Source organism: Bubalus kerabau, chromosome 3 (genome assembly GCF_029407905.1).
Source record: "Bubalus kerabau isolate K-KA32 ecotype Philippines breed swamp buffalo chromosome 3, PCC_UOA_SB_1v2, whole genome shotgun sequence".
In the NCBI taxonomy this organism is placed as follows: Eukaryota; Metazoa; Chordata; class Mammalia; order Artiodactyla; family Bovidae; genus Bubalus; species Bubalus kerabau.
In genome coordinates this window covers 73004192-73028266 of record NC_073626.1, presented here as the reverse complement: position 1 = coordinate 73028266, position 24075 = coordinate 73004192, and the positions used below count along the sequence as shown (strand labels likewise).

Here is a 24075-nt window from a genome sequence, read left to right as displayed (position 1 = left end):
TTTCTCCCAACATATTATTTTGAAAAAATTTAAACATACTGCGAAGTTGAAATCACAGCTTGATAGTTAAGGAGTGTTGGAGTCAGAAGACCAAGACTTAAGTCCTCATTGTGAAGTGTCCTGTTTATGTGACCCTGGAAAACTTACTGGCTCTCAGCCTGTTTTCTCATGACTTAAATAGAGATAATAACACTTATATCATTGGATTGAGGTGAGAAGGAAATGAGATAATCATTAGGACTTCCCTTGTGGCTCAGACAGTAAACCGTCTGCCTCCAATGCAGGAGACCTGGGTTCAATCTCTGGGTCAGGAAGATCCTCTGGAGAAGGGAATGGCAACCCACTCCAGTACTCTTGCCTGGAAAATCCCATGGATGGAGGCTACAGTCCATGGGGTCGCAAAGGGTCGGACACAACTGAATGACTTCATTTCACTTGGGGAAGTTTAGCTTTACAGTATTATGTGGGAGAAGGCACTGGCAACCCACTCCAGTACTCTTGCCTGGAGAATCCCATGGACAGAGGAGCCTGGTGGGTTGCAGTCCATGGGATCCCGAAGAGTTGGACACGACTGAGCGACTTCACTTTCACTTTTCACTTTCATGCATTGGAGAAGGAAATGGCAACCCACTCCAGTGTTCTTGCCTGGAGAATCCTGGGCACGGGGGAGCCTGGTGGGCTGCCGTCTGTGGGGTCGCATGGAGTCAGACATGACTGACGTGACTCAGCAGCAGCATTATGCAATACTATTACTACTGAAGTAAATTGTATAGAAAGGAGTAATAGGACCTTGTGCTGAAATAGTTTCTGAAGGTGGAAACACAGCAAGCAGTAGGAAGTTCTCAGTGGAGACCATGGCATTTTAATAGCAAAAACAGATTTCTAATAAATGTCACTTTATGCATTAAAGGTGGAAACAGTGACACTTTATTTTGCTGGGCTCCAAAATTACTGCAGATGGTGACAGCAGCCATGAAATTAAAAGATGACTGCTCCTTGGAAGAAAAGCAATGGCCAGCCTAGACAGCATATAAAAAGCAGAGACATTACTTTGCTGACCAAGTTCCGTCTAGTCAAAGCTATGGTTTTTCCAGTAGTCATGTATGGATGTGAGAGTTGGATCATAAAGAAAGCTGAGTGCCAAAGAATTGATGCTTTTGAACTGTGATGTTGGAGAAGACTCTTGAGAGTCCCTTGGAGACTGCAAGGAGATCCAACCAGTCCATCCTAAAGGAAATCAGTTCTGAATATTCATTGGAAGGATTGATGCTGAAGCTGAAACTCCAATACTTTGGCCACCTGATGCGAAGAACTGACTTATGGGAAAAGACCCTGGTGGTAGGAAAGATTGAGGCAGGAAAAGAAGGGGACGATAGAGGATGAGAAGATTGGATGGCATCACCAACTCGATGGACATGAGTTTGAGTAAGCTCTGGGAATTGGTGATGGACAGGGAAGCCTGGCATGCTGCATTCCGTGGGGGTCACAAAGAGTAGGACGCTACTGAATGATGGAACTGACTGATACATTAGAGAGGAAAGGAAGAAGCCGAAGAGTAGAGAGCATCAGCAGTTTCTCAGGCTACATGGGAAGCTGCTGGTCAGGGTCATGCACATGTTGGTCACCCTTGAGCTCTTCTCACTTCGCAGCTCTTTTCCATTGCTCTTAGGAGTCATGGCTCACTGCTGCTTCTACTTGGTATGTGGCCTTGGAATATATTGGAATGTGAACAAAGGTATTATTATCCTGAAGACAAATTATCTGATAAATCATTGTCTTAATTTTTATGCTTTGTAACCCTTTTAATATGTATTAACTAGGAAAATTTCCATAAGAGATCAACTTTGCAGAATTTGGATCAGTAAATATTGTCTCTGTATAGCTTTCATTCCCCCTTCCAGCATAACCCATTATAAAACTTGGATATAGATGTGTCCACCTCCTCTGTCCTATAACCAAATCTCCGTTTGCTGTTCTCCCTTCTCCTGTCTTCCACAGAGGGAGTGCCCCCACTTTGTCCTCTTGCTGCCCTATTTTGTTACAAAACTCTCCTCAGGTCGATCCTCTCCTATAATGGAGTGAGTTAAAGGTTTTTCTTTTTTGCTCCTTTCCTTCAATTCCAGTCCCTTCTGATTTTGATAGTTTGGGTGAGAGCAACTTGGTTTTAAATCATCTGTATTATTACTGGCTATATTCCCCATACTGTACATTTCATACCTGTGACTCATTTATTTTGTAACTAGAAGTTTGTACCTCTTAATCTCCCTCACCTGTTTCTCATCCCTCCATCCATCTCCCCTCTGACAACCACCTGTTTGTTCTCTGTACCCATGACTCTGTTGCTGTGACTTTGTTCATTTGTCTTTTAGATTCCCACATATAAGTGAAATCATACAGTATTTGTCTTTCTCTGACTTATTTCACTTAAGATAATACCCTCTAGGTCCGTGCATGTTGCTGCAGATAGCAAGATTTCATTCTATTTTGTGGCTGAATTATATTCCATTATATGTATGTCAGTCACGTCTCTGTAGGTGTTGGCTACAATTTTGGCTATTATAAATAATAATGCAGTGAACATACATTATTGTAAACAATAATGCAGTGAAACATCTTTTTTCAAATTAGTTTTTATTTTCTTTGGATAAATACTTAGGAGTAGAATTTCAGGAGCATATGGTAATTCTATTTTTATTTTTTTTGAGGAACTTCCACACTGTTTTCCATAATGGCCACACCATTTATATTCCTACCAACACTGCATGAGGGTTCCCTTTTCTCCATGTCAGGACTCTGATTTTAAAATGAACACCTAAGGTAATATTTATACTCCCAAGAAGTTTGAGAACCTCTATGGTTGTGATTGGGTCCAGATTTTAGTATTTCCTTTTCTCTCCCCTAAACTTTGTGGTGTTCATTTTTTTCTGTGGGTTTGCCAGAAGCAAAGATAACAATCCCAACTACTTGTCATTTAAAGTAGAAGGGGCTGCTGCTTATTATTGTTACTATTTTAAGTTTAAAAAAAAAAACAAAAACACTTTTTACAGCTAGAATACCACGTATATCAAGCAGATGTGGACTCCAGTCTTGGCCTTTTGAAGGTCTTGTCAAGGTATTGAGTTGTCCCCTGGAGGACAGCGAAGAAAGGAAACTCAGAGGCTTGGTTTTCATGGTAAAATGACATACAGAGTTTTAGAGACATTCATACTGTCTTGTTTGGTTTTATAGTTTTTGCAAAAATGAAAGGCTGTAGCATAAATGGCCTTTGGTCCCTTACAGGTTGGTCAGTATAATAAGCTTGTGATAAAGTTCCTCTTCTATTTTCTAGCAAACTGGAGAGAGCAACGAAAGTTAAGTGACATTTTCCTAGCTCATTGTAGAGTAATTCTGGAATTGATTACCTAAATTGCCACATTGATTAGATCACAAGTGGACAGTGGATAAAACAAATTTGAAGTATAGTTCAGGGAGCACACACAGTCAAGGGAAGTATATCTTTGTTCTTTGTCTTTTGCTGAGACAATTTCCTGATACAGATTTGGGCTGTTTTCCTCAGTTACACAGACCGATACATGGAGAGTGAACAGTAGAATGATTGTGCCTTTCCAGGTCTTCAGAAGGGCAGATAGCAAGTTGGCGTGTATGTGTGTGTGCGCTGCTGCTGCTGCTACTAAGTCGCTTTAATCGTGTCTTGACTCTGGGGCCCTACGGACTGTACCCCACCAGACTCCTCTGTTAGTGGGATTCTCTAGGCAAGAGTACTGGAGTGGGTTGCCAGACCCTCCTCCACCCTAGCACAAAATACTTGGAAATTATACTACCATAGGTATGAATGACTGAGAGTCTCTGTTTCATTTTCAATATGGAAATGAAAGAATTCAAACAAATTGAAACAATTCAAACAAATTGAAACAATTCAATTCAAACAATAATGAATTTCCAGTTGGTAGAATATGGTAGGGTACAAAAGGAGTACTCAAGGCTGTATATTGTCACCCTGCTTATTTAACTTATATGCAGAGTACATCATGAGAAACGCTGGGCTGGAAGAAGCACAAGCTCGAATCAAGATTGCAAGGAGAAATATCAATAACCTCAGATATGCAGATGACACCACCCTTATGGCAGAAAGTGAAGAGGAACTAAAAAGCCTCTTGATGAAAGTGAAGGAGGACAGTGAAAAAGTTGCCTTAAAGCTCAACATTTAGAAAACTAAGATCATGGCATCTGGTCCCATCACCTCATGGGAAATAGATGGGGCAACAGTGGAAACAGTGTCAGACTTTATCTCTTTGGGCTCCAAAATCACTGCAGATGGTGATTGCAGCCATGAAATTAAAAGATGCTTACTCCTTGGAAGGAAAGTTATGACCAACCTAGATAGCATATTCAAAAGCAGAGACATTACTTTGCCAACAAAGGTCCCTCTAGTCAAGGCTATGGTTTTTCCTGTGATCGTGTATGGATGTGAGAGCTGGACTGTGAAGAAAGCTGAGCGCCGAAGAATTGATGCTTTTGAACTGTGGTGTTGGAGAAGACTCTTGAGAGTCTTCTCAAGAAGATCCAACCAGTCCATTCTAAAGGAGATCAGTCCTGGGTGTTCTTTGGAAGGAATGATGCTAAAGCTGAAACTCCAGTACTTTGGCCACCTTATGTGAAGAGTTGACTCATTGGAAAAGACTATGATGCTGGGAGGGATTGGGGGTGGGAGGAAAAGGGGACGATAGAGGATGAGATGGCTGGATGGCATCACTGACTCGATGGACGTGAGTTTGATTGCACTCTGGGAGTTGGTGATGGACAGGGAGGCCTGGCGTGCTGCGTTTCATGGGGTTGCAAAGAGTCGGACACAACTGAGCGACTGAACTGAACTGAACAAGACAGGTGTGGGGGTAAGGAAACATATCCAAGGAGATTGCAATGAGTAATGAATCCAGGTTGTTCTCTCAAGGGGTGACACTGGCCTTGCTTTATTTACCCCAGGCCTTTTTGTGCCTCTAAAGATTTCCCCCACAACTGTTTATTTTTTTTTCCTCTATTCATTAATTTATATCAAGTTTAATAGGAATTGGACATTAGGGACATAACTTTTGGCCTTTGAATTCAGGTCTTAAAAAGTTGCTTACACAGTACCAGAGTCTTGCAAACTTTATATAAAAAGTTGACTGTAGGAAATTAAATATGTATGTGATTTGCTGTATATTTGATGCTGACTCATTTGTAATGGAATGCTGTCATTTAAAAAGAAAACAGCAACTTGTAGAGATTGCTAAGTAAACCAGCAATGAGTTTTATAATGAACCATCATGGAATTTCTGTATGTATGTCAAAAAAAGGATTGTTTTCTTGGAACATAGAGAACTGCACTGAGACTCAAAAGGTTGAGCTACGTATTTGCTTCAGGTTCAGAGTTGTGGTAATCACACTTTTTTAGTTCATGGCATTTGCCTATGAACAATTGTGAGGACTCTTATTTTTATTTCCTCAGTCTCTGATTTCTAATCCCATCTCCCCTTTCCCACGGGTACTCTTGAATATTCTTAAATATGTGTATATATGTTTTATAAAATATGTAGCATTATTTAGTGTGTGTATTTTTAATTTGCCTAAATGGTGTTATGCTATAGATCATATTGTTTCTCCTTTAGCATTCACTTCTGTTAAAAAAAAAACCTTTGTATTTCTGTATATATTGAATGTATCTGTGTACCTCTCTGCTTCTGATTGCTGCATAGTATTGGGTTGGCCAAAAGGTTCATTCAGGTTTTTCCATTAGTATCTTACAGGAAAAACTGAACAGACTTTCTGGCCAACTCAATGTTTCAGGGCATTTACTTACTACTCACTCATTTTGCCAGTGGTTGCCTCCAGCTATTCTTACAAATAATACTCTGGAGACTATATCACACATGTTTCCTGATGGAACTATGTGTGAATTCCTCCCCACAGTATACCCAGGAATTGTATAGCTGAGCCATGAAAATGACATTACATATGAAAAGTTAGCACACCATTGCTCTATGGAGTGGTTTACCAGTAATGCTTACTGGTTCCTCTTTTCCATGTTCTTGCTGACAACTTCCTGTGTCCAAAATCTTAGTCCCATTTACACTATCACACAGGCTAAAGTTATAAAACTGACTCGTTACATGGAGGGGCCAGATTTTTATTATGGCAGGTAGAGTTTTAATTTAGGGTATATTATAGGAAGATTGAAATTCATATTGAAGTTCAAAGGGTTGCATGATAATATCCAGGCTTTGCAAGGAGAACGCACGGTTACCTTGTTGACCTGTTCAGAAACCTGATCTTCTTAGGGTCCCAGAATTAATGGTACTTACATAGTTTGACTTGTGTTAACTTCCTTCACTAGTGACCAAAAGTTGAAGTGCCAGTAGATAACTCACGATGAAAAAATTGTCAAGCCTCCTGGCCACTTCAGTAGGCCAGTTTTTCTCTGTAGGAAATAGAAGTATAGTTAGAAGAGTTAATGAGTTTTATATCAGGGCAAGAGGAAATACTTTGTGATTCAGGTATTTGACAGTATTAAGCTTTCAAAGCCTGATGGCATTTATCTTTTTATTTTTAAGTTAAATTTTTTTAACAGTCTTAGAACTGGGAGATTTGTAACTGTAAATTAAGTGGTGGTTACCTAGGTTTTCTATTTGATTTTTTCTGCTCTTTTTTGTGTTTTTTTCCTGGTGGCTCAGCAGTAAAGAATCCTCCTGCCAATGCAGAAGACCTGGGTTCGATCTCTGGGTGAGGTAGATCCCCTGGAGAAAGAAATGGCAACCCACTCCCGTATTCTTGGCTGGGAAATCCCATGGACAGAGGAGCTTGGGGTCTACAGTCTGTGGGGTCACAAAGAGTCGATATGACTTAGTGAATTAACAATTCTTTTTTGTAAAGGGGCTTGCATTTTATAGTACATAAATTATTACACTTACAGCTAAGCTGCTGCTGCTAAGTCACTTCAGCTCTGTCTGACTCTGTGCGACCCCATAGATGGCAGCCCACCAGGCTCCTCTGTCCATGGGATTCTTCAGGCAAGAATACTGGAGTGGGTTGCCATTTTCTTTTCCATATAGCTAAGCTACTTAGATTAATTATTTGAATGGGGGGAGAAGGAAATGGCAACCCACTCCATTATTCTTGCCTGGAGAGTCCCAGGGACAGAGGAGCCTGGTGGGCTGCCCTCCATGGGGTCTCACAGTCAGACATGACTGAAGTGACTTAGCAGCAGCAGCATTTGAAAGGGGATTAGTTGCACTCTTAGATCTAGACAATAAGCATTGTAAATAGTTGTATGGGTGTTTTGCTATTGAGTTTTTAGAAATAATTTTGTAGGACTTGTAGACTAAATATTAACATGATTTTAAATGTGTTGTAAATTATATACATTTTAAATTAAATTTACAAGTAAATGGTGTTCTGCAGATTTCTCCCCTCATTAGGCCTTCATATTTTTAATGGGACCTCAGCTTCAAATTTTTTAAAATAAAAGCTACTAGGAATAAAAAATAAAGGTTACAGATAATCTTTACCTACACTGAATATAGATCCTGTGTAAAGTAGGAATATTCATCAACCAATTGTATCATGTACTGAACTTGCATGAATGAAATAACTTCTGATTTTTATTAAAAAAAGAGAAGCTAGTAGGAATATGTTTCATTTATAGGTTTTTTTGGTAGCATATCTTTTCAGGGAAATATTTATTAAATCTTGGTATCTTTCTCAACACTTATCTTTTACTTCACTTTCATGATTTTCTTTAGATTATTTGGGTTTTAAAATAATTAAACACATTACCAGGTAAGGATTTTAACTAGAATAAAAATAACCTTGAAAGATTAAAAAAAATTTTTAATATCTTAATATTATAATACATGTGGAATTGATTTGAATTTAACTGATCCTGAGCTTGGTTAGTTAGAAATTCAGCATTGGGGCTTAGGTTTCATACTTTAGTTTTTATTTTTCAAAAGTGAGATCATATGATCTTTTTCTCATTGTTTAAGTTAAAAAATAAAGGGAAAATTTTGGTTTTTATCTGAACTGAGCAGTAAAGAATCTTGTATTAGAATTTTGACTATTGGAGTTATATTGGAAATATATATGTATATATTTTTAGTTATCAAGCTAGCTGAACTTTTTTTGTTGTTGCTTACATGTAATAAAAATAGCTCAAAGCATATTTTCCAATGAAAACTATCATGATTAGAAATACTAATGATAGGAAATATACATTTATAATCAAGATTCTTTCAATTTATCACTAATAGAGAAATAGTAATCTGTTACTATTAATCTATGTTTATACAGAGACTTAAAATGAAAACTTCCCATTTTGAGAAGGAATTGTATGGTTTTGACAAAGAAAATGCTAACCCTAAGTTTCAGTTAAAAATTTTGCAAAAGCAGCAATAGGAAGCGCAGACCACTGAGAGTGTACAGCATGGGAGAACACTGCCACCTTGTGTGCATGTGGTGGTATTTTAATGTCTCCTTTTTCTTCTGTTGTGCCAGCGAATACTGTGCTTTTTCACTGTTTGATACCGTGGTCACATCTGTGTGTTTGTGCTCAGTCATCTTTGATTGTGTGTGACCCCGTGGATTGTAGCCCACCAGGCTTCTCTGTCCAGGCAATTTTCCAGGCAAGAATATTGAAGTGGGTTGCCATTTCTTCTCCAGGGGATCTTCTCAACCCAAGGATCAAACCCGTGTCTCTGACATCTCTTGCATTGGCAGGCAGATTTTTTTACCACTGCTCCACCTGGGAAGCACTATGGTCCAATATATCAATGTGTAAAACATTGGATTTGTGTGTGTGTGTGTGTGTGTGTGTGTGTAGTAAAATTGATCCAGGTTTTCTTTTTTCTTGGCAGAAAGAGGGAGGTCTTATATTTTGAAGACATTAAATTTGTAGTTAGCTCTAAAAATTGGCAAGTCTGACAGATCAGTCTGATTAATTAATCTCTGTGGTTAGTTGAGAATTGAATTCTTTTATTTGAATCTTATGGAAAGTTGAAGATTCTTTGATCATTCTCCATTTCAGTTTTTTAGTGCTTTGGAGTCATTATTCTGAATGGCAGAATTCATTATCCCAGCAGATAAAGAGACTATAAGTCGTTGGGTGTACTAATACAACCAGATTCCTTGATTTTTTAAATGTTTTCCTTTAGGTCAAATGCAGAAGAATGACTATAATATTAACATGTAATAGTATTTAGAAAAATGTTAATGTGATGAAGAAGAGGTTCTTTAAACCATTTTGGTTACTTGAGAGCATGACTTAGTAGTTTTCAAATGTTACAGGCCTGAAGAGGAAGCATGACAGGACTGAGAGTTCACTTTCTGGTGCTCACAGTTAACTTAGCTGTGTAATCATGAGCTCTTCTCTGGGCACGCATTATCTTTAAGTTTATTTTTTTATTGAAGGATAATTGCTTTACAGAATTTTGTTGTTTTCTGTCAAACCTCAACATGAATCAGCCAGAGGCATACATTTGTTCCCTCCCCTTTAAATGTCCCTCCCATCTCCTGCCCCATCCCACCCCTCTAGATTGATGCAGAGCCCCTGTTTGAGTTTCCAAAGCCATTAAGCAAATTCCCGTTGCTTATCTATTTTACATATGGTAATGTAAGTTTCTATGTTACTCTTTCCATATATCTCACCCTCTCCCCATGTCCATATATCTGTTTCTCCATTGCTGCCCTGTAAATAAATTCTTCAGTACCATTTTTCTAGATTCTGTATATGTGCATTAGAATATAATATTTATCTTTCTCTTTCTGACTCTCTTTACTCTGTATAATAGGTTCTAGGTTAATCCACCTCATCAGAACAGAATCAAATGCAGTCCTTTTTATGGCTGAGTAGTATTCCATTGTGTGTATGCACCACAGCTTCTTTATCCATTCATCTGTCGATGGGCATCTAGGTTGCCTCCATGTTCTAGCTGTTGTAAATAGAGCTACAATGAACAATGGGATACATGTGTCTTTTTCAGTTTTGGTTTCCTCAGGGTATATGCCTAGGAGTGGGATTGCTGGGTCATGTGGTGGTTTTCAGAGAAGGCAATGGCGCCCCACTCCAGTACTTTTGCTTAGAAAATCCCATGGATGGAGGAGCCTGGTAGGCTGCAGTCCATGGGGTTGCTAGAGTCGGACACAACTGAGCAACTTCACCTTCCCTTCACTTTCATGCATTGGAGAAGGAAATGGCAACCCACTCCAGTGTTCTTGCCTGGAGAATCCCAGGGACGGGGGAGCCTGGTGGGCTGCCGTCTATGGGGTCGCACAGAGTTGGATGCAACTGAAGCGACTTAGCAGCAGCAGCAGCAGTGGTGGTTTTGTTCCTAATTTTTAAAGGAGTCTCCATACCGTCTTCCATAGTGGCTGTATCAATTTACATTCCCACCAACAGTGCAAGAGCGTTCACTTTCCTCCACACCCTTCCCAGCATTTATTGTTTGTAGATTTTTTAAGGAGGGCCGTTCAGACTGTTGTGAGGTGATTACCCATTGTAGTTTTGATTTGCATTTCTCTAATAATGAGCAATCTTGAGCATCTTTTCCTGTGTTTGTTAGCCATCTGTATGTCTTTGGGAAAAAGTCTAAGTCTTTTTCCCACTTTTTGATTGGGTTGTTTGTTTTTCTGGCATTGAGTTGTATGAACTGCTTGTATATTTTGGAAATTAATCCTTCGTCTGTTGTTCATTTGCTGTTATCTCCCATTCTGAGGGTTGTCTTTTCACCTTGCTTATAGTTTCCTTTGCTGTGCAAAAGCTTTTAAGTTTAATCAGGTCCCACTTGTTTACTTTTGTTTTTATTTCTGTTACTTTAGGAGGTGGGTCATTGAGGATCTTGCTTTGATTTATGTCATCAAGTGTTCTGGCTGTGTTTTCCTCTTAAGAGTTTTATAGTTTCTGGTCTTATATTTAGGTCTTTAATCCATTTTGAGCTTATCTTTGTGTTTGGTGTTAGAAAGTGTTCTAATTTCATTCCTTTAAATGTATCTGTCCAGTTTTCCCAGCATCATTTATTGAAGAGGCTGTCTTTGCCTCATTGTATATTCTTGCCTCCTTTGTCAAAAATAAGGTACTCGGAGGTGCATGGGTTTATTTCTGAGCTTTCTATCTTGTTCCATTGGTCTATATTTCTGTTTCTGTGCCAGTACCATACTGTCTTGATGACTGTAGCTTTGTAGTATAACCTGAAGTCAGGCAGCTTGATTCCTCCAGCTCCATTCTTCTTTCTCAAGACTGCTTTGGCTATTTGGGGTCTTTTGTGTTTCCATATGAATTGTGAAATTTTTTGTTCTAGCTCTTTGAAATATGCTATTGGTAATTTGATAGGGATTGCATTGAATCTGTAGATTGCATTTGGTAGTGTAGTCATTTTCACAATATTGATTCTTCCTACCCAGGAACATGGCATATCTCTCCATCTGTTTATGTCATCTTTGATTTCTTTCATTAGTGTCTTATAATTTTCTGTGTACAGTTCTTTTGTCTCCTTAGGTAAGTTTATTCCTAGATATTTAATTCTTTTTGTTGCAGTGGTGAATGGGATTGATTCCTTAATTTCTTTTCCTGATTTTTCATTGTTAGTATATAGAAATGCAAATGATTTCTGAATATTGATTTTGTATCCCACAACTTTGCTAAAGTCACTGATTAGCTCTAGTAATTTTCTGATACTATCTTTAGGGTTTTCTGTGTACAGTATCATGTCATCTGCAAACAGTGAGAACTTGACTTCTTCTTTTCTGACATGGATTCCTTTTATTTCTTTTTCTTCTCTGATTGCTGTAGCTAGGACTTCTAGAACTATGTTGAATAATAGTGGTGAAAGTGGACACCCTTGTCTTGTTCCTGATCTTAGGGGGAATGCTTTCAGTGTTTCACCATTGAGAATAATGTTTGCTGTAGTCTTATCATATATGGCCTTTCCTATGTTGAGAGGTTCCTTCTATGCCCATTTTTTTAAGAATTTTAATCATAAATGGGTGCTGAATTTTGTCAAAGGCTTTTTCTGCATCTAGTGAGATGATCATATAGTTTTTATCTTTCAATTTGTTAATATAGTGTATCATATTGCTTTATTTGCATATATTGAAGAATCTTTGCATTCCTGGAGTAAACCCAGCTTGATCATGGTGTATGAGCTTTCTGATGAGTTGCTGAATTCTGTTTGCTAAAATTTTGTTGAGGATTTTTGCATGTATGTTCATCAGTGATGTTGGCCTGTAGTTTTCTTTTTTTGTGTTGTCTTTGTCTGGTTTTGGTATCAGGGTGATGGTGGCCTCGTAGAATGAGTTTGGAAGTGTTCCTTTCTCTGCAATTTTTTGAAAGAGTTTTAGAAGGATAGGCATTGAGTTCAGTTCAGTCGCTCACTCGTGTCCGACTCTTTGCGACCCCATGAATCGCAGCACAGCCAGGCCTCCCTGTCCATCAACAACTCCTGGAATTTACCACAACTCATGTCCATCTAGTTGGTGATGCCATCCAGCCATGTCATCCTCTGTTGTCCCCTTCTCCTCCTGCCCCTAGTCCCTCCCATCATCAGGGTCTTTTCCAATGAGTCAGCTGTTTGCATGAGGTGACCAAAATATTTGAGTTTCAGCCTCAGCATCAGTCCTTCGAATGAACACCCAGGACTGGTCTCCTTTAGAATGGACTGGTTGGATCTTGCAGTCCAAGGGACTCTCAAGAGTCTTCTCCAACACCACAGTTCAAAAGCATCAATTCTTCAGCGCTCAGCTTTCTTCACAGTCCAACTCTCACATCCATATATGACCACTGGAAAAACCATAGCCTTGACTAGACGGACCTTTGTTGGCAAAGTGATGTCTCTGCTTTTGAATATGCTATCTAGGTTGGTCATAACTTTCCTTCCAAGGAGTAAGCATCTTTTAATTTCATGGCTGCAATCACCATCTGCAGTGATTTTGGAGCCCCGAAAAATAAAGTCAGCCACTGTTTCCACTGTTTCCCCATCTATTTCCCATGAAGTGATGGGACCAGATGCCATGATCTTCATTTTCTGAATGTTGAGCTTTAAGCCAACTTTTTCACTCTCCGCTTTCACTTTCATCAAGAGGCTTTTTAGTTCCTCCTCACTTTCTGCCATAAGGGTGGTGTCATCTGCATATCTGAGGTTATTGATATTTCTCCTTGCAATCTTGATTCCAGCTTGTGCTTCTTCCAGTCCAGCGTTTCTCATGATGTACTCTGCATAGAAGTTAAATAAGCAGGGTGACAATATACAGCCTTGACATACTCCTTTTCCTATTTGGAACCAGTCTGTTGTTCCATGTCCACTTCTAACTGTTGTTTCCTGACCTGCATATAGGTTTCTCAAGAGGCAGATCAGGTGATCTGGTATTCCCATCTCTTTCAGAATTTCCCAGTTTATTGTGATCCACACAGTCAAAGGCTTTGGCATAGTCAATAAATCAGAAATAGATGTTTTTTAGCTCTCTCTAAGTGTTTGATAGAATTCTCCTGTGAATTCATCTGGTCTTGGGCTTTTGGTTTTTGGGAGATTTTTGATCACAGCTTCAATTTCAGTGCTTGTAATTGGGTTGTTCATAATTTCTGTTTCTTCCTGGTTCAGTCTTGAACTTTTCTAAGTTCAAGTTCCAACTTTTCTAAGATTGAACTTTTCTAAGACTCTGTCCATTTCTTCCAGGTTATCCATTTTATTGCCATATTGTTCATAATAGTCTCTTATAACCCTTTGTATTTCTCCATTGTCCATTGTAACCTCCCCTTTTTCATTTCTAATTTTGTTGATTTGATTCTTCTCTCTTTTTTTCTTGATGAGTCTGGCTAAAGGCTTGTCAATTTTGTTTCTCTCCTCAAAGAACCAGCTTTAATTTTATTAATTTTTACTATTGTTTCTTTCATTTCTTTTTAATTTATTTCTGCTCAGATCTTTATAATTTCTTTCCTTCTACAAATTTTGGGGGTTTTTTTGTTCTTTTTCCAGTTGTTTTAGGTGTAAAGTTGGGTTGTTTATTCGATGTTTTTCTTGTTTCTTGAGGTAGGATTTTATTGCTATAAACCTCCTTCTTAGAACTGCTTTTGCTGCATCCCATAGGTTTTGAGTTGTCATGTTTTCATTGTCATTGGTTTCTAGAAATTTTTTGATTTCCCTTTTGATCTCTTCAGGGACCTGTTGGTTATTTAGAAATGTGTTGTCTAATCTTCATGTGTTTGTGTTTCTTACAGTTTTTTTCTTGTATTTGATACCTAGTTGCATAGTGTTGTGGTCAGAGAAGATGCTTGATATGATTTCAATTTTCTTAAATTTACTAAAGTTTGATTTGTGACCCAAGATGTGGTCTGTCCTGGAGTATGTTCCTTGGGGCTCACATTTCTTTATCTGAGAAATAGGCAGTTGAACTCGATAGTTTCTAAGGACCTTTGTAGTTTTTGAATTCTATGACTATGTAAAGTTTTGCTTTAATTTTTAAAATGTTAATACTGTAATGGCCTTCAGTGTTCTCAATACATTCTTCTACATAAGAAGTTATTTTAAAGTTTAAGGTAATCATAGTTGTGTGTAAGTGTCTTAGGAAATATTAATCATTTGAAAGGACATGTGTGTAAAAGTTTAAAACCAGAAGCCTAGGAAATTTGCCTACTTTTTATTTAACATGTGGGATACTTTGAAAATAATAGAAGATTGGTTTTGAGCTAACATAGATTTTAATTATATAGTATTTTAGCAACATAGGCTTGTATTTTTTTTTTTTTTTTTTTTTGGCACAAATGCGTTACAAATGCCTTTATTTCAACTTCTGGGAAGCCTCCAAAAATTGGTATGAATATGGTACGCCTATATCATAGGTAGAATTTCTGATTGAAATGAAAAAAGAGAAAAAGGTACCTTAGCCTATAGTTGAAAGCTTGGAAGTTCTTTAGGATATTACCCAACTGAGAATTTCATTTCCAGACTCTTGAGTATGTCTTCATTTCTCAGTATACAGCAGCAGATATTTCCTGCTTACCTCGATTAATTTTTCTTGTGAAGTGTTAAGAGTGAACACATGTAATCACATTTAAGTTTTTACTTTGAGGCCATCTGGGGATAAGTTTTTTTAATTCTAAGTATAATTTTTAAGGAAAATGATGTTCATTGTTAAGCTATGTAAACATGCCAAATCCATGATCTGTAGTGAAATAATTTCCCATGGCTAGTGATTGTAATATCAAGGCAAAATGACTATATTGCTCTTTTTGCATTTATTTTGTGTAATACCAAACTACTATTTTATAGCATGATTTCCTGGCAGATGTTTAAATTCACTAATAAAATAATCATTTCATATATAAAAATTTATGCACACATTATAAAATATTAAGTAAAGATGTAGCTAAAATCTCCACATTCTCTTATGGAAATATAAAAATACTAGCTAAGTTATATTCATAAAAGTGAAGAGAAGTGAAGAGAATGCAATCATTAAAAAAGGCAAAGTGAATGATTACCTAATCTGTTTTTACATTGTATAAACGAGTGTGTATTAGTCATATGACAGTAGTTCTTTCTGTAGAGATTTTTTTCCAAGAGCTGTCTTGCAAAACCTGTCTCTACTGTGGGGTAGAATTGTGAAATAAGAAGAAAATATTGAGTGGTAGTTTATAACAGGCATATCTGCAAATCTAATATCTGGATTTGATACTGTTTAAGATGTTTTTGAAAACAAAGCATATGTTTTTGAACAGTTTGTTTTTGTATAGTGACTATAGTTTTTATTGATAGCAGTTATAATTTTAAAGATCATATTCCTAGCTTCTTTTCTTAATTTTATGTACAGATAGGAATTTCATACACTATTAATGACTGTATTTGGTTGTTGTATTGTGTTAGCATTCTACTTGTTTGAAAAGCCTTTGAATCAGGAAAAGAATTATGATTATAATAAAAGATTTGCTTGTCAGCTGTCATTTTCTTCCTTGAGAATTATGGACAATTAGGATGCTCTTTAATAGTACATCTTTGTTTATTTTGAAATTTTAAAAAAATTGAAGTAAAGCTGACATGTAACATTATACTGGTTTTAAGTATACAGCATAGTGTTTCAGTATTTGTATATATTGTGAATTTATCACCATAATAAATCTAGTTAACATTCATCACCACACATAGATTTTTTTCCTGTGATGTATTTTGAAATTTTAATGAAGCAAGTAACTTTATTCATAGACAAGAGTTTTCTTCAGCTATTTTCATCATAAACTGCATCGCTGAATTTGCAATAAGAAGATTCACCATTAGTTTATTTCAGTGACCCAAGTGTACTACGGTACCATGCTAAAATATATATTAATGCTGATACAGTACTTCAATGTGGTTGCTTATTGTGTCCTACATGGGTCCAGGCCTGTCTAATTCTTTTGTAATGTGTAAAATTGGATGGGTGAGTCATTGATTTTGATGAAAATGACTTTGTAAATCGGTATTTTTTATTCTAACAGAAGATTGATAAATGTGATTTTTCTAATTTATGCAGAAATTTGTTTCCTGTTCAAGTGAAATTTGAACAGGAAATTACATATAGGCCATTATATAATGCAAACTCAATAACATGTACAGAATGAAGCATATGTGTACTCTTAAAAATTTTTTTCCATTCTTCTTTCTTCCTTTTTCCTTTTTATGCATTAAATTTAGTGGCTGTAGCTCTTTAGGAAGCAGGTGCTGACCATCAGTGATTCTATATTTAGAAATATTCATGCACAGACATTTTTAATATATTTGTGTTATTTAAGGCAACATAATATTAGTAGAATAAGGTCTTCTATTAAATGATTGTGAAAGTTAATAGTCAGTGATGCACTGTTCAGTTTTGAGATGTTTAGCATAGATCTCATATATTTTTCTGCTTATTAGGCAAGAAGTTATGAAATGGAATGGATGGGGATATAATGATTCCAAGTTCGTCTTCAATAAGAAAGGACAGATTGAGTTGACTGGGAAAAGGTAACTTTGGTTTATTCTGTTTTATTCCTTTTATTTAAATTTCTATGAAAAATTTTAAACATAAATAACAAATGTAACATTAAATAATAGACATACATAAAAGTAGAGAAGATAATATAATGGCTTCTCCCTAGATTTAAAAGTGACTAATATTTTGTAATAAATGCTTTTCTTTTTCTTTTGTGTACAAATTCTGACATTGTCATGTCCCTTCTAAACATCTGTATGTATATCCCTTAAAAGGACCTGGTAAAACCAATTATATAATACTATTATCATACTCCTCAATATAACAGAGATTTTATAATATCTGGTTATCCATTTCACATTCCCTTTCTCTAATTGTCTCAAAGGTGTCATTTTATAGGTATTTTGAATCAGGATCTAAAGATCGAGTGTTTATATTTTCAGTAGAATAATGTCTAATACAGTAGAAACTTGTCATGTAGAGATGGCTTTACAAAATCTTTGGGGGGAGGGGAGTGAATCTTTTCAACTTAGAAAAACCAACTTCCTCTCTTCTCAGATATTACCTTCATTTCTCTATCTTTGGGTGTTGAAGGCATAGCATCTTCGCTCTATGTGAGGAGCAGATAGGCACTTTGTGCCCAGCACCATTTAAAGCATAAACCTACTGTTTTCTGTGGAGTAGTGTGGCTTTGTAGTGGTTTATGTTAGCAGTGTATGTATGTTAAGTGAATGATTAATCACAGAAAGTGTCACAATTATTTATACCTTACTGGATGAACCCTTATACCCATGGTTTAGGATCTGGCTTTTATTTTGGGTGTTCTGACACTTGACTTGCCAGTTTTTCCAGAAAGGATCAGATTACATGTGGCCGACATATATGCAACACTCATAAGATATTAGAAAAAAATTAGAGCCCCGGTGCATTCATTTATGATTAGATTATTTCTTTTTTGGGGTGTAGAACACTTGTTATTGCCCTTTCTGATGTTAAGATATGTAGAAAGCAAAATTTGTAATTTATATATTGTTTGGAGAGCATAAATTCAAAGCAGAGGGAATTCAATCATCATGAGAGAAAGTTTTGTTCAGGTTGTAGTAGAATTAGAGAATTCTTCTGTTGACTTTGGATTTTGGAAGAGTGCTGCTGCCCTTCCAACCAGAATGCATTCCATAAAGGCTTCATTTCTTTTGCACTGTTGCCTCCTGAGTCCAAGTCCAGTGAGGGAGAAGGGAAGAAAACAGGAGTACATCTGACTGGCAGAGCCTGCACAGGTAACCTTTGCTTCTCACTGAGCTACCCACTATGCAAAGGGTAATTCTGTGAACATGAAGATGGAATTTAAATGCTGTAGGGTTAAATATGTGCTACATAAATTATTTAATAACTAAAACCAAATAACTGAATAATACTCAATTCCCATTTTGGTGCACCATTACTTTATCACAGACAGGATAATAAACAGGATTGAATTGAATCATAGCTTTCTCTAGTCTAGTCTCCTAGGGATAATGGTTAATATTTTTTTTAATTAGAAAACACTTACAAATGTTCTTTAAGATAACAATAGCTATTATTTATTGAGTTCCTATTGAGTTATCTTAAAATAACCCTAAGTGGGTAGTGATGTATTCTTAGAAATAATTAGGAGATTGTGGATGAGGGAGGTTAAACACCTTACTTGAGGTCACCTGTGCAGTGGGAAATTGTGATTAAAACTGAAGTGCTTTTAAGGTTCATTCTTGTGCTATTTCTGTTATACTGTGCTGATAAGATATCATACTATCCATTGTATTGATCTTATTCTCTTTCAAGTCTCTGGAATCACTTTACAGGAGCCTTCTACACTCTATGCACTGCTACAGTAGAGTTAGTCATATTGTAAAAAGATACTCTATGACTAAAGTTCCTGTTGTTCCAGAGTGGGGGTAAAGGACAGAAGCATAAGAAGGTTGTGATTTACCTAAAAGAGAAAGTGAAATTTCTGACTGGAAAGGTTGAGTATCCACAGTATCAATTCACCAATTTGTATTAATAATATTAGATTGTAAGGCCAGTTTTAAAAATTCTTTGTGAAGACTTTTATTCTGGCATTGTAGTGGACTGACCCTTTGCCTTCTATAAGTAAGTAAGTGAAGTCGCTCAGTCGTATCCAACTCTTTGTGACCACATGGACTGTAGTCTACCAGACTCTCCGTCCATGGAATTTTCCAGGCAAGAGTACTGGAGTGGGTTGCCATTTCTTTCTCCAGGGTTGCCTTCTATAACCACATAGAAAACATGGATAAAATACCACAAGAAAGAAAGATAACAGAGCTGGAAAAAAAGAAAGGGAAATCCATAGGTGCCAGAAACTGACTCCCAAAGAAAATTTATAGGGGTTCCTCTATTTCTGATCCAAAGAACATTAAAAAAGTAGGAAAATTTTATGAGTAAATGTGGTTGGTTGTCTGTATATATTTTGGGGAGGTTAACTTTGGCATTTCAAACCCAGCCATTAATTTAGAAGCAATTATAAGCTTTCATAGATGTCAGGGGAAAATAAGAAGATTTTTCCTGAACACAGTCTATTTTCTGAACAGATTTGTAATTTGACAGTTTATAATCCTGTAGATTTATAATCTTGCCATTCTTATTATTTCTAGATACAGATGAATTGAGTCCTCCTAAGTTTAAGCAGCAGAAGGCAATACTTCAGAGCTAATGCTATAGATTTCTATAAACTAAAAATTTGAAAGATGTCATTATTCTTTGACTTTAAAAATGGTTATACATTAATTGGAGCTTTCAAAGCATAAGTTAGTGATTAAATAGAATTTGTTTGGGTTTCCTGCAGTTTGTATTTTCAGTAGCATAATTTTTAAAGTTTTATTTCATTATAAAAAGTTTTAAAATTGGTTAGCAGTTGTGGAACTCTAGGTCTCAAGATAGATGGTTGCATCTACTAATATTCTGCTGCTTCTGTGCACTGCCCCAGAGTGAGAGTTACTTTGTCTTTAGTCACATTAAATCTTTTTTTTCTAAAGTGTGAACATTTATATTTGATTTACATTTTGACAATTTGCACATAAATAACAATTTAAACCAGTATGTAAACATAAGATAGTTTGTTCTAGCAGAGTAAAAAGCCAATAACTTTGGTCAGTTTTAACTTTGAGTAGAAGGAAAAAAAAAAGCCACTGTTGATTGTGGGCTCAATGGTCACATGTGAGAGGCCTCAGAGGGAAAGTCAAACGGTAGAGAGAATTATGAAGTCTCAAACCACTGTAGTCACATTAAATCTTGATGTGCACTTCCTTCTTGGATATTTGTGTCCACAGAGTTTTCTTTCCATTATAGAATGATTTCATTGGTCTTGAAAGTTTGCTCTGGTTCCGTATCTTCTATAATATAGTCTACTTTGATCTTAAGAGAAGGTGGTAAATTGATCTCACCTTATATTTTACAACAAAAATCATTTCTTAAAGTTTTCAAACCAATTATCAGTCATGGTAAAGATCTGTTCTGAATGCAGAGTTTCAAAGAATAGCAAAGAGAGATAAGAAAGCCTTTGCACGTGATCAGTGCAAAGAAATAGAGGAAAATAATAGAATGGGGAAGACTAGAGATCTCTTCAAGAGAATTAGAGATACCACGGGAATATTTCATGCAAAGATGGGCACAATAAAGGACAGACCTAACAGAAGCAGAAGATATTAAGAAGAGGTAGCAAGAATACCCAGAAGAACTATACCAAAAAGATAATGACCCAGATAACCTTGTTGGTGTGATCACTCACCTAGAGCCAGATATCCTGGAGTGTGAAATCAAGTGGACTTTAAGAAACACGACTACGAACAAAACTAGTGGAGGTAATGGTGTTTCAGCTGAACTGTTTCAAATCCTAAAAGATGATCCCACTGAAGTGCTGCACTCAGTATGCCAGGAAATTTGGAAAACTCAGCAGTGGCCACAGAACTGGAAAAGGTCAGTTTTCATTCCAATCCCAAAGAAAGGCAATGCCAAAGGATGTTCAAACTACCATACAGTTGTACTCATCTTACATACTAGCAGAGTAATGCTCAAAATTCTCCAAGCTAGGCTTCAGCAATATGTGAACTGAGAACTTCTGGATGTTCAAAATGTATTTAGAAAAGGCAGAGAAACCAGAGATCAAGTTGCAAACATCTGTTGGATCATAGAAAAAGCAAGAGAGTTAGAAAAACATCTACTTCTGCTTCATTGATTACACTAAAGCCTTTGACTGTGTGGATCATAACAAACTGTGGAAAATTCTTAAAGAATGGGAATACCAGATCACCTTGCCCACTTCCTGAGAAACCTGTATGAAGGTCAAGAAGCAACAGTTAGAATCAGACATGAAACAATGGACTGGTTCCAAATTGAGAAAGGAGTCTGTCAAGGCTGTATATTGTCACCTTGTGTATTTAACTTACATGCAGAGTATGTCATGTGAAATGCCAGTCTGGATGAAGCACAAGTGGAATCAAGATTGCCAGGAGAAATATTAATAACTTCAGATATGCAGATGACACCACCTTTATGGCAGAAAGTGAAGAGGTACTAAATAGCCTCTTGATGAAGGTGAAAGAGGAGAGTGAAAAAGCTGACTTTAAACATCCAAAAAACGAAGATCATGGCATCAGGTCCCATCACTTCATAGCAGATAGATGGGGAAACAATAGAAACAGTGACAGGCTTTATTCTCTTGGTCTCTAAAATCACTGCAGATGGTGACTGCAGCCATGAAATTAAAAGATGCCTGCTCCTTGGAAGAAAAGCTATGACCAACTTAGATAGCATATTAAAAAGCAGAGACATTACTTTGCTGAAAAAGATCCGTGTAGTTAAAGCTATGGATTTTCCTATAGTCATGTATGGATGTGAGAGTTGGACTATAAAGAAAGCTAAGCACAGAAGAACTGATGCTTTTGAACTGTGGTGTTGGGGAAGACTCTTGAGAGTCCCTTGGACTGTAAGGAGATTCAACCAGTCTATCCTAAAGTGAATTAATCATGAATATTCACAGGAAGGACTGATGCTGAAGCTGAGACTCCAATACTTTAGCCACCTGATGTGAAGAACTGATTCATTTAAAGACCCTGATGCTGGGAAAGATTAAAGGCAGGAGGAGAAGGAGAAAACAGAGGATGAGAAGGTTGAATGGCATCACCAACTGGATGGACATGAATTTTAGCAAGATCTAGGAGTTGGTGATGGACAGGGAAGCCTGGCGTGCTACAGTCCATGGGGTCGCAAAAAGTCAGACATGACTGAGCGACTGAACTGAACTGAACTGAGCCTCTTAAATTATGTAACGTCTCTGTGCCTTAATGTCTTTTTTTTTTTTTTTTTTTTACAAAATGGAGTAATATCAACTTCATAACATTATCATAAGTTAATATACATAACAAACTTAGAACAATACCTGGCACATGATAATACTTGTTTACTAAAATGAAAATTTGACCATTTTAAAATAAACATTTTGAAGTTTGTTTTGGTGTGTTCTGAGGGTTATTTTATTACTGCTTTATAACACATTGGACTATTATTGTTTGCATATCAACTTTCTTTACTACCCTAATCCTAACCCCAACCACTAAACCCTAAACCTAACCCTAACCCTGAGATTGTATGGTGGATATTTATCTCTTTATTTCTAGCACTTAATATTTTGCCATCTCTGATAAATATTTCTAAAAGTGAAAAGGTCCCCCTCTAAGCACTTGAGTTTTCTGCATCAGTCTCATATATATATACAGTTTAGAACTTCTTGTGTATATGAAATAATGTTCATGATTCATATAAACTTATTTAAATAGAATTTGGGTTATAAGATAAGAGGAAACAAAATTTGAGTAGCAGATCTACTTTTTTCCATATTGTTCCTGCTCTGTAGAGTTCTTTTGTGTGTTTTAAATGTTTTGTAGCACTTTATATAAAATACAAGCACCTTGCAAATCTGGTTTATTTACTATTCCCTGTTCTTTTTATGGTTGTCACATCATGATATGATTTATAGTACTATCAATGAAATCAAGAAGAATAGGCAGTTATATTTGCTCACATATTTACTCTTTCAGTCATCACTTACTCCACTGTGAACAGTACCTTTAGTCTTACACTGCCCTTCAGCCTGCCCAAGTTCCTCTGGCATTTCTTGTAGTGTAGGTGTGCTGGCTCTTAGTTCTCTTCATTTTCATCTGAAGAGCTCTTTGTTTTACTTTTGTTCTTGAAGGATACCTTTTACCAGATATAAAATTCTAAGTTGGCATTCTTTTCCTTTCAGCACTTGAAAAGTGTTGTTCAGTAGTTTTCTGGACTTTCTGATGAGAAGTCAGTCATAACTTTGTTATTACATTATGTGTAGTATGTCATTTTTCTTTCAGTTCAGTTCAGTCGCTCAGTTGTGTCCGACTCTTTGCGACCCCATGAATTGCAACACGCCAGGTCTCCCTGTCCATCACCAACTCCGGAGTTCGCTCAAACTCATGTCCATCGACTTGGTAATGCCATCCAACCATCTCATCCTCTGTTGTCCCGTTCTCCTCCTGCTCCCAATCCCTCCCAGCGTCAGAGTCTTTTTCCAGTGAGTCAGCTCTTCGCATTAGGTGGCCAAAGTACTGGAGTTTCAGCTTTAGCACATTCCTTCCAAAGAACACCCAGATCTGATCTCCTTCAGAATGGACTGGTTGGATCTCCTTGCAGTCCAAAGGACTCTCAAGAGTCTTCTCCAACACCACAGTTCGAAAGCATCAATTCTTCAGCGCTCAGCTTTCTTCACAATCCAACTCTCACATCCATACATGACTACTGGAAAAACCATAGCCTTGACTAGATGGACCTTTGTTGGCAAAGTAATGTCTCTACTTTTTAATGTCTTTCTCTTTTTCTCTTTGTTTTTTAACTTGCAGTTTGACTGCAATGTGCCTCTGCATTTATCTTCTAGAGTTCTCTGATTTTCTTTAATTTCTAAACTCAGGTCTTTCATCAGATTTGGATACTTTCTGTTATTATTTCTTCAAATACTTTTTTAAAATTTCTTTTCCTCATGTTCTTGGGTCTCCATTTATATGCATGTTACTATTTTTCTATTGTTCCACA

At 36.8% G+C, this 24075-nt stretch overlaps 1 protein-coding gene across 3 annotated transcripts in view; it reads left to right on the top strand.

Moving 5' to 3' along the window:
* The window catches only part of AGPS (alkylglycerone phosphate synthase), a 127187-nt gene that overhangs the window by 15615 nt on the left and 87497 nt on the right, over positions 1–24075 (top strand). For all 3 annotated transcript variants that reach the window (XM_055572121.1, XM_055572123.1, XM_055572122.1), the window contains exon 2: positions 16908–16997. In XM_055572121.1, coding sequence (XP_055428096.1) covers positions 16908–16997 — 90 coding nt within the window. The remainder of the gene's footprint in view (positions 1–16907; positions 16998–24075) is intronic.